The following is a 20,181-nucleotide window of genomic DNA, read 5'->3' as shown; positions in this document are numbered from 1 at the left end:
GAAATCAATTTCAGCTTACAGAATTGCCTTAACTTAAGGGAGTCTTAGACCAGCTCCTACCTGACTCTGTGAATAAAAAGATCAAAGACTTTTTTCAATGTAGCTTGGTAGACAGATACAGCAGAGCATCTCAGCAATAGGTTTGTAAGATCAGCCCTGCAATGAAAATCAGTAAAAGCTTCTACCTGACCTAGAAGTAAGATCTACCAAACTTACTGCATGACATTGTGAAAAATCAAATATAACCTCAGCTCTAATAGTTAGTTAATTTCCAATAATTTGTTTACTCTTTTCTTTCACACAGAAGTCAATAATGGTCTCATTTTTCTCAGATTAACCTAAATATTATATAACCTCCTGCTAACATAATGTTATTCTTTTGAAAGTATCCTTCTAAACTTAAAACTGAAAATGAACAAAACAAAGGCACATATACTAAATAGGTATTCCAGAGTTAAAATTGTAAGAGTCAAAAAGATGATACATGAGAGGTAAGTGAACCATACCATGAGTTTTTCACCAAAAGCATCCAAAACTTTGGAGCCAATTGTCAGTGAGGCAAAAAGACATATAAATCCACTAAATTCAACGGAAAAATTGTACAATAACAGCAGCATGAAACTGGCCTGAAATAATTTCTACTTTGGTTTTATATTCAAATACGCTGAGATTATTCTCTCAAGACAATATCTGTTTTTGTTAGGAACAGAATGAAAAAGAGCATTTTTTAGCCTAAATACACACACAAAAAAAGGAGAAACAGAACTCTAAACCATTATTTAGCAGAATTAGCAGTATCTGTACAGAAATATATAAAGCTAAGCTTATAGTAGGACCTTCTAGTCTTTTGATTGCCTATATCCACATATAATGAGCATGTAGTGGCTTTGTTAAAAGATACTATAGTCTCTCAGGATTGATGTTCATAACAACAACAATATGGAAGAGGTGTTACAGAGGTATTTGCCAAATCTGACAATCAATATATAAAGGAATTTGATTACCCCTCAAGTACACAGAAACTTTTGGATGCATATTTTACCTCTAAAATATCAAGAGTTGAAGAGCTTCAGTCACCAAAAAAACCCAAAAACAATTTCAAGGAGTTACTTTGAAGGATCCAATAGCCAAAATGTGGCTAATGAAAGAGGAAGCCAAAAAGATTTGAAATAGTAGAGAACTTCCAAGGAACACTAGGTTACATTTAGCAGACTGATCTGGATCAGAGAACAGTAAACTAGCATAAAAATACTGGAAAGTTTCCCCATCTAAACAGACTCAAGAGGAAGGCAGTAAAAACTGCCAAAAGCATCTTTAACAAGCTTCCAAACATACGTTCCACATTAGAAGACATTCCCATCTGAGAAGTAGAAAGACAGACATGATGGGCATCTTAGAAAAAACAGAAATATTTTGTAAAACCAAATAAATATGGAGAAAGAAAAAGCTGTTGATATAAGTAGTGTCTTTATATAACAACATTTTCAATACATAAGTAGGTTTCCATGCCACTGAGAAACTAATGAAAGTCCTGTAACGATCTGCTCCTCACTCTCATTAAATCCTTATGACTTACAAAATCTGCCTTTGATGTTGCAAATGGGGACCAAGCTCCGAAAAGGAAAATCCAGCCTTCATCTTCTAAAAATAACCCTACGTTCATATTTATAAACAGTTAAGATGACAAAAATTGTAACACACAGTGCTTTATCATGGAATACTAAATGCAAGGGCTCACTTAACTTTATATCTTACAACATGTATTTATATTTCTTTGTCACAAAGGATACTCATCTCTTATTCCTTACAAAGATGTTACAGAGTTTCAAACTTCTTAACACATTTGTTTTTTTTCTATTCCCTAATCTCAGTGAGTTCAGCTCAAAGTCCTCATTCAAGGAAAAGTCACAGTGAAGTCTGACAAAAAAAAAATATCTTGGAAGCAGTATAGATAGAAGACTAGATTTTGAAAAAAAAATGCAAACAAACAAAAACCCCAACCCCCAGAAGTTAGTCGAGTGTACTATAAATTTACAGAGGTAGTCTTCTTGGTATTTACTGCACTCAGGGTACCTTTAAAGACAGTAATTTTTTCTAGAAACTACTTTGAATTTTAATTTTTTCTTTTTGTTCCTTCCAAAACATTAAAAAGAGGAATAAAACTGTGATCTCTAAGGCAATGAGAGATACCAAAATGTATAAAAGGACATGACAGAGTAAAAAATTTCCACAACTACATGCTACAAATATGTGTCTGAAGAGAGATATTTATTCATATTTATTACAGAAATTGGAGCCTTAGCAATACATGTTTTATCCGGTAACTTGAAATATCAGAAAATAGCTTTGTTAAGCTTATTAGAGGTAAAGTTCAATAAAATTATTCAAAAGTTTATGCTGTTAACATTTGCTGAATTTATTTTGAAGGCTTTTTAAAATACCTAAATCTTGAGCAGTGAAGTCTGATACTTCCCGCTTCATCCTTAAACTTGGCAATAATAAAAAAAATTATTGTAGCAAATAATCACTCTACATTGTAGAAAACATTTAATGCTTAAGAAGTTAGCAAAACAACACATCTTGTTTTAAATAGCTGTTACAAAGGTTTAACAGTAGCAAAGAAATATGCACAACATCAGTAGAAGTTCAGCTGGAGAGCAAATGGAATAAGAACTTTTTCCCAGACTTGTAACAGAAAATGTAGCACATACTTTCTTTTCTGACTAAGGAGGAAGATCAACAGTAAGTCTGAACACTGCCCTAAACGCACCAGTGAGCTCTTTTGCTTGTCAAATAGCAATAAAATGGCTACATGTGTTTGTTGACAAAAGATCTGTCATGGGCACAGTGCCAAGAGTCTACCATCAGATTTCACAAAGCACTACCGGACACAGAAAAGACTCCAAGATACAAATAGGTTTGCTAAGCATTTAATTTTTCTGGAGGGTTGAGACCTGCCTTTTTTCTGAACTGAAGGACATAGAAGAGATTCTAATGGAAAACAGTCAATCCTTTCCATTAGGGAACTTTCTGTGGGTTTTCAACAATGGAAGGAAGTCTTTTTCCCTGAATTATTACATAAATACATAAAATAGACAAGATAAATATTTTGAGAAATCTTTATACAAGACAAAAATATTTAGCTTTCAGAAATGAGCAGTTGGTGTGTTATTGTCACTACTTTCATGCTATTCATAATCATCATTTGTTTATAGAAGCCATCTCTCACCTTACATTTTAAAGTCAGCTTGTCAGCCCTTCAGCAGAAACGCTCTTTTGTATAGGTGTTTGCATAGTGTTTAGCAAAAAGTGATCTTAAACCATGAAGGGGCTACTCAGGAGGTCAATTCTTCACCAACTTCTTAAAAAACCTCACAGCTTCACAAAGAAAGATAAAGGAAGTGGCTCAAACTGGTCAAAACATGATCCTGACAAAATCTTTTGTGAGAGCAAAATAATCCCTCTCAAGTCCGTCAGCATATACAAAGATTTGAAGCTCTTACTAAGATTTATCTTGTTCTTTGAATGTCACCATAGTCACACTATTGTCTGGTAATCAGGCTGTTTATATTTCAAGAGAAAAACAAATCCAGCAGGAGGAAAAATGGTATCATACGCCTCTTATGCTGACAGAATTATGCTAAGAAGCAAGCAGCAGTGTGAGAATGATTTCAAAATAAGAATTCTCTGAACAGAAGTGATATAATGCAGTAAAAGTATAATACAATGAATGTTTATCACTCCACTAGCATGCATGATGAAGTCTGATTTTCCCTGGTTTTGCTGTGTTATTTCATTCTTTGAATTATCTCAAAACTACTGATTTATAATAATTGACACCAAGAGTATGTCTAGTTCTACATTTATATCTCCACAAGATATGAATTATCAGTACAGCTAAAGCTGAAATAGACACTTTACAATGAACTAAATGATTATATTAAAAATAAAATGGTTGAAGCATTTGTAAAGCTCAGGTTATTATGCGAATAATTTATCTTTGCATTTTCTGGAATGTTCATCTGAAACATAAATTAAATTCATAGTCAGTTATGTCTGTTTCAGATTTATGAAAGATATTCTGATGCAATAAATAACAGCAGCTACTGCAATGTTTTACTCACTCTCACTAATGGACTTATGGGCTTATAATTTTGAGTGCTCTCTGATTAAAGATGGGTATAGAAAAGTAAGTTCTCCCCTTTCATGGTATAACACTTGGACTAAGATAACAAGTTCTGATCTGTTCACTCTAAGTTCACTGTCTTATGCAATCTGTAAAACCTCCACAGTGATGGGAGCTGACTTGCCAAAAAGAGAGCAGCAGGCTGCCTTTCGCTGTTTCCAGGCACCCTACCTACGACTCCCTCCCAAAAGACTTCTTTTGGGATCCAAGGAAAACAAATCTGACAGCATGTAAACTGGTATTATTTTTAATTGAAGAATTCAATGCTGTGTAACCCAGTACCATCAGCGAAACCTAAGATGTCACGAGGACACTGCACTTGCATATTCCCCTGCTACAACCATCAAGAAGAACAGGCTGATACAGACCCTAACATACACTGAAAAAAGAACACTATGATGACCCACATGTCCAGTTTCAGTTGTGCTTAATTAGGTCTGCCACTGGTATGAAACCTCATGTTCAACAATATTTTACTAATGATATTATTTTGAATATGATACTCAAACAAGCAGTTAAAGATATACCTGTTCAGAAAAAATACCATTTAATATTAAATCAAACACAGGTGGGGTGAGAGCCGCCATTGCTCAATATGGAGAAGACTCCAGGGAGATCTCATCATGGCCTTCCAGTACCTAAAGGGGGCTTATAAAAAGGAGGGAGAGGGACTTTTTATACAGGCAGGTAGCTACAGGAAAGGGGTAATGGTTTTAAATCGAAAGAGAATCATTTTAAATGAGATGTTAGGAAGATATTCTTTCCTGTGGGGGTGATGAGACACTGGAACAAGTCACCAAAAGAGGCTGTGAATGCCCCATCCCTTGAAGTGTTCAAGGCCAGGTTGGATGGGGCCCTGAGTAATCTGATCTAGTGAGTGGCATCCCTGCCCTTTTCCAGGGGGACTGGAACTAGATGATCTTTAAGGACCCTTACAACCCAAACTATTCTATGATTCTATGAAATCAACTCTTTGCAACTTAGTATTTATTAGCAGTCAAAAATATGCTGTAATGGTGCCCAAAAACCTACGTGGAAATCACAGAATATTCCGAGTTGGAAGGGACCCACGAGGATCAAGTCCAACTCCTAAGTGAATGGCCCAATAGGCATTGAGCACACTACCTTAATGGTGTTCTCACCAACTGAGCCAATCTAATGTCAGACCAAATGTGGGGTGTTAGGCTTTATTGATCTTTCAGTTTGTACAGTCATTACCATTAAAGGCTTCTGTTTGGAGTTTCAGGCATACAAGCAGTGGGGAAAATATAGAATGTACAGGAAGGTAAATAGTACCATATGTCAAACCTTTGAAGATGTATTATGCTCACTCAGTGTCTTTTCAAAGAGCATGCACATTCAATACAGGATAGACTTAAAAAAAAAGATAAATTACAGCTGTGCCTATACAACATGTACAGTTGTAGAAGTCAATACTCATTCACCTTCAAAGTCAGCCTGCTGTGGGACAAATTTGGACCAGGAATTGTTTTACTGCTGTGATGAGATAAAAATTTTCCTGTTAACAGAGATTATTACATCAAACTCAGCAGTGAAATAGTATGACTGCATTTCTCCTACTCTAAGCAATATCTGGATAGGATAGACTAGAAACATCATAATGCGTATCTTCCAATGCAGATGTGGTCCTAGATCATATGGAGAAAATGATAAAAATATGTTTCACCATAGAGAAAGAGCAGTTCTCTGAGATAATACATTTTTTACCATACCGAGAAACAAACTTGGCCTGCACAGGACTGTCTGCATTCTTATAATTCATTTACTTTTCAGAAATTTAGCAGCATAAATAAATTTTTTTTGATGGACTTGGTAACAGGTCAATAAGCCTGGAGATTTTACAATATAAAAATAGCAGTAAATCTAACATGAAAGTAACAGAATGAAATTATTCTATTTTCTAACACAGAAAGGTAAAGATCTGTTTCTGGGCAAAAAAAGGTACACAACAAATGTAAAAGCTGCACAAGAAATCAACAGGAAAATAAATAAAAGTCTATCTAATTATTTGATCGACTTTCTAACAACTGTTTCACTAAACTAAATATTTTTTCTCCTATGTTTTCTGGTGATTTCCTAATTTAATTGTTTTCAGGATAAGGAAATGAGATAGGAAAATGGAAAACACATTAGAGACACTAGAAATAACATTGAATTTTATTGCACTAAATCAGGCTAATGACAGCTTTGAGAGTACAGAATTAAATAAAGAAAGCTAGACTGTTGAAACAGGTAACATATCGCATAAGCCTTCATGCTATTGAAAACTGAAATCTTCATAAATAATGTAAGGTATGCAGAAATTATGAAGATTATCTTTAAAATTACACTATTATGTACACAAGTATTACACTAAAGCTTCTGGTTCGGATTTTGACCCTGGCGCAGACCCAAGCCCTTTCACACATCTTTAGTGAACCCTTAACGACTACAGATAAAAAGATGTATGTATACTGTTCAGATAGATTTTGAAATTAATGGATAACTTTATAATGATGAATATTATTTTCAGGTTTTCAACATATGAAAAATGAGGCTCTGTGCTTGAGTGAGAGTGATGCCTCATCCAAACTTAGAATCATAGAATAGTTTAAGTTGAAAAGGACCTTGAAGATCCTCTTGTTCCGACCCCGCTGCCACAGGCATGGACACCCTCCACTAGAGCAGGTTTGCTCAGGGTCCTATCCAACTTGGCCTTGCTAATGCAGAGTGCAAGAGATATGGTTCAACAATCCAGTCAGTTTGAGCTGACATGCCAGCTGAACATACACACACACAAATGGTTGCAAAAAGAGAAAGCACTGATTAAAACTGAGAATTTGCTACTGCTTGCAAATTGTTCTTCAAAGGCTAAAGAACAAATGGCACTATATAAAAGATGCAATTATGTTAGTCATTTGTTGATGCAACATATCTACTTTTTGCTTACATATTTCTGAGGTAATCAAAAGCTTTATGTTATGATATATTTAGCTAATACTACTATGACACCAAATCAAATAAATTCTTCCTATAAAATGAGGAGGAGCATTTTAAATTGGAAAAGTTGAAGGCAAAGGGATTTCCTCAGTAGCTGAGTAACTGAAACAATAGCATGTGTGACAATTGACTCCTAATTCAATAACAAAGCAATTTTAGAGTATAACTGACAACCTTAACTAGTTTAAGAAAACAATTCTCACTAGTACACTAGCAAAATCTAAGTTTCTACTTGCCAGCTGCCATGTCTGAAATTCAAGCTGAAGATTCTCTCTTCTTTCAGTTTAAAACTCCCTCACAAAATGTGTAAAAAAGAAATGCAAACAATGAACATGTAATAGTTATACGTGATAATCTAGGATGAGGCGTGTTCTTTGCTAACAAAAACATAAGCACTTCTAGAACCTACCGACACCAAAAAAACTTTTTATTTGAACAATTCAACTAGAAAAAAAAAAGACAACATGCAACTATGCAAGAAAAATCTGTCTACAGTTACTGGAAGTTGTTTCAAGTGGATTTTGAAATAAACAATTTGCAAGAATATTGTTACTTATTGTCATAAATACCCAGCTCAGATGATGTAAGGAAAGAAAACTGCAACGGTTAGCATTTAACCCTTTTCAAATAACCACTGTAAAACTGCCCTACATACACAATCCATCCTAACTGTTTAATATTATTTCCATTGTTTGAACTGCTTCTACAATGATTTATTGATATTCTTAAATCCTGTGGTATCACTCATACAAATGAGTGAAATAGATCCCTGAAAACTTGTAAGATCAGGTTCTGGGAATGGCTGCAGGTAGTTCTTAAAATTTAGTATGCAGAAGAACATATTAAAAAAAAAAATCAGTAAATATTACTTACACCTGCATATCTTTTAAAACTTGCTCTTCTGGAAACTAATGATTTGAATATTTAATCCCATGACTTAGTATTTAAAACTTTTGGGGTTGAATACATAGGCCTCTGGATTTTGCTGAATTAATAGCCCTATTAATTGAGGTGTGCAAGACAATGTTAGAAGAATTAGTTATGAGTTCTGACGAGGCCTGAGGTAAAACCTAACTCCTGAGAAGAACATCTAATGCTTTTGCAATTGTCCCTCTCAGACTTCTTTCCCACTCTTTCACAAGCCTCCCCAGCCAGCTGGCAATTTATTCCATCATTGAAGTCTGTCAAAAACCATGACGAGAAAGCTTTTCAAACCCATACAGAAATTTGAAGGTTAAAAGGAAAAACTGAAGTCAGAAGATTCATCTGGTGGATATCAGAGTATTAAAATTACATATTTGCAAATAACTTATTTTGCTGCGTAAGTTGACAACCATGTTTTTCACCAGATGGTGTTCTTTCAAGACATTGTGCTTCATTCTTCAAACAAATGGGATTAATCAAGTCTGAGGCATACAAATGTGTTCAGGTCTGAGTTCAACAGGAAAGAGAACTACATCCTAGCCATTAGCAGACAGAAAAAAGAGTTTTAGCCTGCCAAGGAATGTACCAATGTATCTTTGCACTGTTGAAGCTTTATAATAAAAGAGAAAAAGAGTAAGAACAGCTTGAGGCTTACGGTATTTTTCAACTAAGGGTCTCAAAACAGTAACTTGCCTGCAGAAGAAATTGAATGCTTCTTGGTTACAGATTTTTCTTCATGTGATATCGATCTGTAATTTTTTTTTTTTTTTTTAATCAGTGCACAGGCTGCTTGTCCTAGTATGGGCTTCCTTTATACTAACTCATAGAACTTTTTTCCTTTTTTCTTTTTCTTTAGCCTTCTGGCCTTATTTAACCTATTAGTTCTTGTTCTTAAATACTTCTTTTATTTTTGATAATTTTGGGGTCATGATCCATTCTGGTTGTTATTATTATTATTATTATTATTATTCAAATGCAATTTTAAAGACTACATAAAAGCTCTAATACTTCTAAAAAAAGAATTTATTTAGGTGTCATTAAAATTCCTCTCCTAGCACAACTTAACATCAGATATGATGGCTTTATGCATGCTATATATATGTACACAGTGAGACCTTTTTCAACACTGAACTATCTGCATATGTTTACAAGTGTTACACAGCAAATTTTTCTCAAACTAAAAAAGGTGAATTCAAAAATACTTACGTCTCTTGTCTACAAGAACTGTTAAATACAAATGCTAGTTACAACATGAAGATAAATATTGAGGTTTGTTACTTCCAGAACTTTAAGAAATAAAAAAATAGAAAGTGAAAAATAAAATTACTTCTGCATTAGGGAGAAAATACAGCCATTTTCAGAGATACATGAAAGGGCATGACACATGACACAAGAGCATGACACACGAAAGACATGAAAGAGCTCGAACACTCAGTTATATTTTTGTAGAGACAACTGGTCTCCTGAGATTGGGTTTAAGGCACACTGGCAAGGCTGTACGTGTAGTATTAGTAAGTGTTTCTGCTACTTTTTTAGGTCTGCCATTCTAAGTATTCCCTGAGCACAATAACACAAGCATTTTAAGACATAACATTATAAGGCATTATCATTATAACAGCTATCATCTATACATTACAAAAGATTGCAAGTGCAAATGCTGCCAAGATTATTCAACTGGTAGCAGAATGTCAGGCCACTCTGAAGGAATGCAGAGACATATGCCCACCTAAAATAGTTCCACGTTTTTTGTTGAGTTATGCTCAAAAGAATCTTTTTTTCTGAGAATTTACTCAAAGATTCAAGATTCTGCCACCAAATTTATACTCCGGTTTTGTAAGGCTGTCCCACAGAGTATTCACATCAGTTTGTAAACGTCATCAGCACCTTGAGAGAGCTTTAAATTTAAAACCCTTTATTTGTGGATGCAGAACTAGCACAATATGACTGATGTTGAAAATAAAGCTTTCCTGTTTCAGTTCAGATTTGAATGATATGCTGTAAATCATCTTGGAATAATCCAATAAATATTCTCTTAATTAATTACACTAACCTGTTTGTCTGGAAAGAAAAGGTAGTCTGTGAATAGAAGAGCTGAAATCTTTTGCCTCTTTCAGACTAAAACAGCTAGATAGGCTCTGCCTATCTTCCAAGTTTATAGAAACAGACTGCTCCAAGGCTGAAGAACAAGCAGACGTGGCATTAAGCTGGGAAACAGCATCTTGTGCTTTCTTTTTTTCTTTTTTTAGCATATTAATCAGAATATCTGCAACATACATTAAGGAAATAATTAAGAATTTTTTTTTAATATATATATATAACAACAATCATCCACCTTAGTTTTTCCAAACATCAGATTCATTTTTACTAAACACTAACAAATTCACATGTTGACCACAAGTAGTTGATCCCATTCAATCAACTCTTGATAAAAGCATTTCCATACAAACAGGAAGGAAGAGTTTAGGATCTGCCATTGTGTGACATTCCCTTTTTATTTTTAAAATTCTGTAATAAACAAGACTTCCAAACAAAAGGAAAAAACCGTCTTAACTGTGAAGGTTTATTAAAATGCAGAAAGGTCTTTAAGAAATTTCTTGCAATAACATTATGCATTTACTGGAAGTAAATCCGGTATAAATACATTTTGTCTAACAGCTCATAGAGGGCGTGCAATAGAAATCATATGTGTGTTCAGATGAAACCACAGAAGTCCCCGTGATATGTTTTTGATAAGTTATTCATTTTAATCCTAAATAATCTTCTAAATAACCAGTGGAAAATCTAAGTAGTCTTTAGGGAATATTATTAACTTAACTAGGTAGTAATAGTAAAACACTTTCCAATTCAGTTGTTATGACAGGTTCTAGTTACTGTAGGCAAGAAGGAACTCACAGTTTATTAACTAAACAGCTTCCATACTTCCCACCACTTCATCACATCAGACATGTTATTAATGTGATGATGTAGAGTCACTTAGTGACTCTCTGAATCAGTCTTGTCTTCAAAGTCTTAATTCTTATATTCTTCCTGTATATTTCTAACACAAGTTTCCTCCTTGTACAAACAAAGCTGTGTAAATCTATTGAGCACAAGTGCATTTGATAGAGATCTTTTGCTTTCTTTCTCATACTAGTGAAATAATTCATTTCAGGAAGAAATATTTCTGGGAATTCAGATATTAAAATTGACATAAAATTGAAGTGTTTTTTGAAAGGAATGAGTCAGTGGTTTAGATAAATTTATTTGAACTCGCACCATGGAGAAAGAAAATATTATCATCTGTGACAGAGTAGATTTAGAGAAGCTTTCCTGCCACCTCCAGTTCAGACTGGTAGCACGTTACACCTCAATGAAAAATGCTATTTTCGTTTGACATTTAAAGTTGATCAGGAGTTGTTGAGCACAAAGAATGCAACTGCGTTTGCTCTTTACTAGTATCTGTGAGACAATCTGTGTTATCTTCAAACTTAGCAAACCCATATTTTCTTTTCTCTGCCATATTCAAATTTTACCCACTGAGCAGCCACAAAGTTAGGGACACAGCAGTGTTGCAGTTTGCCCACAGTTCTGTCTCCCTGCTAAAAATAACTCCCACCCACTGCGCTATAGCACAGCTACTCATGTTTCTTGTGAGGTAGTAAAATGGACAAAGCACATCTGAGCAGTTTAGTATTTTCATGTCCAAAAAGATTTAGCTTTAAATTTTAAAGGTAAAAGTAAAAAGTACAGCTTTTATATTTGTTCTAAAGGCATATAGCCCAATAGTCCCCAAAGTAGCACTTCATTTGGCTAAAAATAACACATACAGGAAATTCTATTCTTTGTAAGGTAATAAATTGGTTTTTATATTGCATGAGAGTTTCCCCCTCTAAAAAATGGTTTAATTTGCTTGAGGAGAGTGTTTTAGGTGTGACCTGACCCACAGTATTTGGATATTTGGTGGACCATTCTAAAGCTAAGTGGTGCTTGGATCTAGGATTTTGATTTGGGTAACGACTGAAAGAGACGCAGGTGCAAAGCAGAAGTCCAATCACACAAAAGCTGAGAATGGAGTATTTGTTTAAAACAGTGGGGTCAGCTTCCATACAGCCTATCTCACACACAAATCCCACTGTAAGCCAGATCATCTCAAAACAATATTTTTTTTCCTCACAAAGGATACTGATTTCATCGTCTCTTTGCTGCAGAAGGTGTTTAAGTTTTTTCAGTTCTTCTCCTCTCAATTCTTTGTTAGTGTCTTCTTCTTCAGAGATGTCTTGCGAGAGCAGTTTTTTATCAGAATTTGTGGGATGATTCACTAGTTGCTATTAGGAGAAACAAAACAAGCATACTTTTAATTTTACCTCCAGCTCAGTAGTATTCTACTCTGAGATGGTCTAGCTATAGTAAGAAAGGTGAAGCCTTTCTAGGCTCTTGACAGAACAAAATCATGCCATCAGTCTACTGTCAATTTATATCCATTGTGTCTTGTAGGGAACAAATTGTATTTGTTAATCTTCACTACCAAGTATACAGTTTACTTCATTCTTTCTGGACATAAATTCCAGTGTTCTCTGGTATCACAGAACTTTCAATATTAACAATATAACTAAAAATAATTATTTAAGGACAAAAAATGAATATCGGGAATGCATACATTGTTTTATTAGAAAAACTGTATCTCAAAATACAGAGAAGTATTATCTTCTATTCCTTTCCCCACTAATTTCACAATTAACAATCGTATTTTGTTTGCTCAATGATTCAGAAGGGCTTGTAACACCTTCAGGAGCGTTAGTGTAACAGATTCAGGGATTTAGTAGTTTTAATCTACATTTTTTTATCTTTCAACATAATTTGTCCAAAATAAAGCCTCCATAGAGCTGGAAATACAGATGTGAACATCAAGCCATATACAAATAACTAGTCTGTGTTGATTCCAACAAGTACCAGTGCTCTATTACAATTTAATGCAGGCTGAGATCCTTGCTGAGGTTTTCACAAAACACTGGTGAATTTTTCCAACTAGACTTAAAATTTCTATCAGTCCTCCAGGCACTTCAAAGTTGAGGGGTTTTACCCTTTTCCAGCACCTCTCAACTGTATTGCATTTCTTTTAACACTTTTGAACCATGAATGTCTTCAAGTTATTTTCAGAGTGCCACCTGCACTTCCATCTATGTTTAAAAAAAATACCTTCATATGAATGAAGCAATACTTGATCTTGCGCATGTCAGCACCAACATCCAGAGTGCTATCAGGATCATTATCTTTGAGGAATGTTTCAATTAACTCATCCAACCTGCAAATACATAAGAGAAGAAAAAAAAAAATCACAAACAAGCGGACAACTCTGCAAAGTGGTGTGTCAAATTCAATACAAGATGTACCAAGCTGCCAGATATTAGTAGGCTATTTTCCTTCAAGGTCCAGGCATTTGAAATGTACCTTTTTTCTGATTACTAAAAGCTGGATTTGATACTGGAGATCCTACAACTGCATATGTAAACATATTCGCTAAGGAATAGTCCCAGAACTAACAGCATCTAAAAAGTAATCTTTTTTTTTCTCATTTATTTTATAACCTTTTATTCTTTTGTTGTTTCATAATTGGCAAAACCTAAAGCCTGCCCTCTCAGAAGACTAGATTTTTAGAGGCTTTGGACATAGGATTTGCTACTATATATGATTATTTGTGCAAAAGAAAAGTCCTCTTCTATTACAATAGTCAGCAGACAGCACAGCTTTCATACATCAAATTACCTGCTCCAACCACCAAGCAAAGCAAACTGTCTTTTAATGCAGATATTTACAGATTTCTCAAAGACCTACTGCTCTTCTGAATAATGAAATGCAGTAAGTATTTTATTCTCTTGCAATATGTTCTTTACAAACAACTGACAAAATCTTCCTTAGGGAGAAACTATTCTCATTTCAGTAATTCAGTCTGAGAAGGCCAAGAGTTCAGAACCATCGCTGTGCCGAGTGTTTCTTTTGGATGAGTTTGGTTCAGCTCCTCACTTAATGTGCAAGCCTTCTGAATGTCATTTCATAGGAATTTAAGTGATTTAGCAGTTCAAGGTTTGTGAAAACAACATATGAATTTATGCAGTAGCAAGATTTTCATTTCTGCAAATGAAAAAAATGAACAATGCTACTTCATTTGCAGAGATGTTAACAAAATAAATCAAGAGGATGATAAAGAATCACAGGAGGAGGGGAAAAAACACAACTGAGAATAAGCACAAAAAAAGAATACTGACAATACATTTTCCTTTTTCCTAATATAGATTAGACAAGGTATATTTGCTTTCTAGGTGGTACAGAAACAAATGACAACAGAATTTACAAGATGAATATCCTTTTACCTATCCTATTCCTGACTCAAACAGTTTATTATATTTATATCTACAAATACCCATAAAAATTAAATTAAGTATATGGAATATATGAAAACTCAAGCATAGAATTGTGAAAAATAGGGCTGTAAAAGATTTACGGAATTCATATAGGACATCTACAGTTAAAACTCCAACCCATTCTTTCTAATCAAAACACTGCACACAGGCTGTAGTTGCTCTCCTAATGAAAGAGATGAAGTGAGAAAAACCCTTCTGGAAGTAAAGGAGAGCCAAATTGGCTTTTGGGTTTCATTCAACTTCTTTTAAGAGATGGATAATACCCTTCTCCTCGGCAATAACAGTATCTTTGGAGGTAGTCACCTATCTTTGATTTTTAGTTCTCTACCAGAAGAATGCATATTAAACTGTCTTCCTCCAACCAATGACTGTTGCAAGAGTATACATCAGCAAGAATTGAACCAAAAAAACACATAAAACAGCCCAGCACTGAGCAAATCTGGGTCTAGGTGTTCAAGAGGAACAACAAGCCCATGGACAACAAGAATTCCAGAGAACTCCCTAGCAAATCTTGCCTTTACTTGCCTACTCAGAGGCACACGTAGGTGGCAGAGCAAAGGTAATGTAAAATCATGAGGCCAAGTAACACTGTTCTTTTTCTAAAGGACCTTTTTTCAATTCAGTCATAGGAGAGTAACAAGAAATCATAGGAAATCAGAAATATTTTTAATCAGTTATTGTGGCTGAGACATACACCTACACCTCTCTTAGTCAGTCAGTCAGTATTTCCTGGAAGAGTTGTTAACTACCGTTTCTTTCGAAAAAGACCAGAGAAATCAAACCTTACATTTACTGATGACTGGCTTCTGCTATTACGCCAAGGATAATGGTTAAGATTTACAAAAAAGAAATTAGGAAATTGCCCAAGGAAGGTTATTTTGATAATAAACTTGCTAAAGGAAAGAGCATGCTTGGCACAGAATGTGTACCATATCAGAAAAATTTCTAAGTTTGTGACTGAGATTTTCTTCTCCCAAAACAAACTAGGCTGAAGCTTAATTTCCCCATGACAAATTGCCAAAATTCAATAAGAAAATAATTTAGAAAAATCAGAGATATTCATGTACATTGGTTTTACCATGTAACTGAGAGTGCCAAGGTAATTCATAAACTCAAGGGGAGGAAAAAAGCCCAAATACTTTTGTTAAAACTTGTAACAAAAACCAGCTAGAATTAAGAAAAAAAAAAAAAGTCAACCAAGAAACATATCAAAACTCCTTTCCAGAGTATCAAATACATACAGGAACACTGCTGCTTTCAATATGGTTTTTTTTCCCATCCTTGACTGTATTTACGAAGACTAGCACTACAGCAGTGGTGGACCTTACTGTTATATGAGAGATGGACTATAGAAGAAATAAATTCCTGTTTCAACATTCTATTTCTCTATTACAACTTACAAAATGAGCTTTGCAAGACACCAATCATAGCAGAAAGAATAATGCCCTAACTAAAATGAAAATTCAATACGATCAACCCAAAGACCTAGTAATGAAGCAACACCAAAAACCACTCACAGAGGAGAAAACTGAATAAAGACATGGTCTCTGTCATTGGAAGATCAACACCAGGAATTTCACTTCACACTGGAGATACCTTTATAAGAAAATATTTAGCCCCATAATTTCACATTGCTCTGCTTAAAAAGTCAAAGTGCACTCAGCTTGATGGGAAAAAGCCATGGTGGAAACTGTTTAGTAAACTGAAATTCAATGGAAACCTAATTATGGGGTTGGGTAGAAAGACTGAATTGAAAATTCCTGAACTGCTCACTTGTCACACTTGTCTGCTACAGTGGACATATGCAGTATGTATCTGTATTTAAGAATTTTATACTCTTAAGGATAGACCGTCACTTCAACTTCTTTAAATTTGAGGGCATTTTATTTTACTGGTGAGTTACATCAGAAAAGGCTACATTAATCTGAAATAGAAGTAACTAACCACAAAATACTTGCACTGAAAGTATTAAACATAACCTCCCCCCCCAAAAAAAAACATTTTAGAAATCCTAAACCCTCTATTTATGTGTAGAAACAAATATTAAAGTAAGTCTTTCATTTGTTGTAGTTAATAACATTAGCAAGCCAGCTGCTGCATTCTTCATTAATTACAGCTTACTGAGGCTCTCAATAAGGCTGCCATGCAGAATTTATGCTAATCAAAATTGGAGCATGGATAATCACAGCTAATTTCACATGACAGCAAAATCAGCGTCATATGAAGATGTCTCATCGAGATCCAAAATGGTTCCTTTTTTTCCCTTTTCTCTTGTATGTTGTAAAGTAAAGGAAGTTATAGAGCATTAAATATTTATTATTTAATGTTATTACAGTAGATGAAGCCTCAAAAGGCAATTTTTCATACATTTCCATTCTTACTTTTAGGACTACAAAGTTCTGCCCTGAGAACAGCAGGCCTAACTTATACTAATAAGAGCAAGGGTGTGCTGAGGCCTATTGCCAGAACCCCGCTGTATCAGAAAGAATAGCTTTCCCAACAGAAATTCCCCAAAGGAGGAAGAATATGAAAGTATCAAACAAAGACCCATTTTCTGTGAAAAACAGCAGTAAACAAAGAATGGCGTTTTCTTTCTCAGTGCTCACTAGAAAAAAAAAAAGAAAAAAAAGAAAAAACAGATTACACACATACATGCACAAAGGCTTTCTCAGTCAATGTGAAGGGAACAGTATAATGTGAATTAAGAGATAAATTTAAAACTAATTTTCACAGTGGCCTTTTACATATTGACATAGTACAAAAACAAAGGTATTGCAGTGCTGATACAGGTAAGTTTAAATCGTTAAACCAGAATCTGAAAACACAAGCTTTGTCAAGCACAAGTTCTTATGTTGATGATTGGAAGAAAACTCACAGTAGAACAGTCTTAAACAGTTGGGATAGAAATGTGTTGAACTAACAGCACTCTTGTTAGTGACTGTGAATCAGTCCCAAATTCTTGGTCTAGCATTTCTCTCTTTATATCTTCTTTTCTTTTTTTTTTTTTTTTTTTTTTTTGCAAATAATGTAAACACACACTGTACTGCAGCTTGGAGACAGCTTTTACATTATCAACTTTATTTCTCTTCTGTTGCTTTCCAACCTTCAGAAATTCTTCTTTAATGTAGACTGCTTACCATTTAGACCATGCATAAATCACAGAAGCTCTCTGTCCACATTATTTCAGATTCCACCCAATTTTTCTGATAGCACAACTGCAAAATGATTAAATGAGCACTGTGCTATTTCACTTTTACCCATTCATTAAATAACAGACTTCCATATTTTTTAAAAAAATCCACTTCTGAATCAGTCATATGTTTGGATGAACCAGGATGCAAATTGCACAGCTGAAATGCATCAGAAAAGCACTCCCAGCCAACTGAGAGTATGTTTTTAAAGTCTGGAGCTCTCAATAGCTTGCAGGATGCATGGTCTCAAATCACAGATTTGGAAGGACTTGTTTTGACCTTGCTTTATGTGCCATGATTAATTTCTGGGAGAGCTTGCCATTTAACCCCTGATCCACTGTATATTATGTATTGAAACTAAGTTAACTTAAAGAACAATTAATTTTGTGTGTCAGCTGTGAAGCTTGGGACAAGCAAAATGGAAATCCAAGTTTATGAAAAATAGGCTGCTAACAAGACAGCTACTAAAACACTTATGGTAATCAGAGAGGTTGCTTTAATTAAAGAAGTTGTTTGGCTTGATTTTCACTGGTAACATACTTGATATGAATCTTTCCTTCATATATTAATTCTGAAAATGATATTTAAGTTTAATAATGATGTCTATATTCTTTAAAAAAAGTAACTCTACACCTCTACAAATTTAATGACTCTACTGATCTAAGAAAATGCGTGATAGTTGGAGCTGAATTACTATTATATTTAAGAACAACTAACTTGAAGCTAAGTTAGTTTCAAGTGTGCATCAGTATGGGAAGACCATGGAGTTTCTAAGCAGTTGATTTTATGAATAATGTTACAGAAGACAGGAGGGAAAAAAAGGTAGGTTTTTCCAGGCATTGTTGTCAACGGAATGACAGAAGACAGAAGTACATAGAATACATTTGAGCTGGCCCTGGGAAGAGCTGTAATACATTACTGACAGGTAGTGCAAATAGACATATACAGAGGATAACGCTGTATGCTTTATCCAAAAATAACTGCTTAACCTCTAATTTAACAAAAGTGTGTTAACTCCTGCATGAGGTAATAATAATTAACTAAATAGTGGAACCAGTTACATAAGCCTTGATATAGGCTGCATTGATTTGGTGCAGTCTTAGAGCAGGGAAGTAAGAGCAGTAAGTCCCTGAGTGTCTTCCATTTCTATAGTCTGGAAGACTTTCATGCTTTTAAAAATATCTATACAGTCCTCTAACAACTGCCTGTTGCAGGAGATTCTTCTGAATTAGACAGCCATGTGACAAACAGATGTAAGATGAGTTTCTACACAGTTCAAAACCATTAATTTCAATCATCATCTTTGTATCATTAAAAACAGGGGTGATTTTGAATAGATGATAAAAAGACCAAGACTAGCTCATATAGGATAAAAGTGCCTACAGTAATTCTAAACATGCAATTATTTTTGCAGAGAAGAAACATGTCAAGTAGCTTGCTGAGCAGATGATTTCCTTCTTCAACAGCATTTTGTAAAAACAAGCCAAAAGCATGTACATAAAGAAATGCTACTCACTGCCAGCTAATATTTGTGGCCACAACAGTAGTCCTATCGTAATCACTGGAGTATACAGAAAAGTAACAAGAGAAAAATAACTTTCAGTTTATCAAAATTTTAAAAATCAAAATATCTCTAAGGTAGAAAGAACTTGAAATAAAATGAAAGGACATAGGATGAGCATAATAACTATTCAAAGAAGCCAAAACCACTCATATGGATGAACACCAAGATATTCCTACAGTATAGATGGGAGAAGTAGTTTTGAAAAGATTCAATAAAGTATCACTTACAGGTTATTAATTAGATGTAGAGATTCAAAAGAAAAAGATTTTCAAAACGTATTTTTAGTGCCATAAGATGCAAACAGGTACTTAGTAGCACTTTCAGAAGAACTCAGCTAACCAAACATTCAATGAATTTCAGTGAGATTCAAAAAGCTTCTATGATCACTTTTGACCACAAGTGTTGGAAAACTGCCTCCAAGATTTTTTCAAGCATCTAAATAATCAGCTAAAGCTATGTTATGTTTTCCCATACATCTCATTAATATGAGTCATACTATATTTCATTATGATTCTTGTAACCATATGACATTAGATGACTGCTATAATTTTGAACACTAGAAAACAGAACACTGTCTATCTTCCTTCCACTCCTATACTAAAACAAACTCACTAACCTTTGAAAAGAATTCTACAGTTTATTCTCTCTCAATAGTTTCAATGTAAAAGGTGATCAGTTTAAATAGTATAAGATTTGTTTCCCTACTTTCAGTGGCCTTGGAACAAAATGCAGGATCACAGAAAAGTGATTACACTTACTTTAAGCATCTAGCTTAGGCACCTGCATCAGGAATCTGAACTTTCTGTGGTGTCACTAAAGATTTCATAACATGTAAGAGAAAAAAACAAGCTCTAGAGGAATACACTGATTTAATAGCATTCTAAATCAGGCATCTGAACTAACAGTTTATGTGAGACA

The 20,181-nt window shown here is 34.5% G+C and overlaps 1 protein-coding gene across 6 annotated transcripts in view; it reads right to left on the bottom strand.

Moving 5' to 3' along the window:
- The window catches only part of KIF6 (kinesin family member 6), a 173,724-nt gene that overhangs the window by 98,358 nt on the left and 55,185 nt on the right, over positions 1-20,181 (bottom strand). For all 6 annotated transcript variants that reach the window (XR_003573293.1, XR_003573294.1, XR_003573295.1 and 3 more), the window contains 3 exons: positions 13,286-13,391; positions 12,273-12,414; positions 10,161-10,373 (listed from right to left, as the gene is read on the bottom strand). Coding sequence is in view for 3 of the 6 variants with exons in the window: in XM_027902168.1 (XP_027757969.1) it covers positions 10,161-10,373; positions 12,273-12,414; positions 13,286-13,391 (461 nt within the window). In the remaining 3 variants the exon portion in view is untranslated. The remainder of the gene's footprint in view (positions 1-10,160; positions 10,374-12,272; positions 12,415-13,285; positions 13,392-20,181) is intronic.

This window comes from Empidonax traillii, unplaced genomic scaffold, assembly GCF_003031625.1.
Source record: "Empidonax traillii isolate 1590-97213 ecotype Southwest subspecies unplaced genomic scaffold, ASM303162v1 scaffold847:size276119, whole genome shotgun sequence".
NCBI classification, from domain to species: domain Eukaryota; kingdom Metazoa; phylum Chordata; class Aves; order Passeriformes; family Tyrannidae; genus Empidonax; species Empidonax traillii.
The sequence above is the reverse complement of the archived record's forward strand: the minus strand, read 5'-3'. Positions and strand labels throughout refer to the sequence as shown.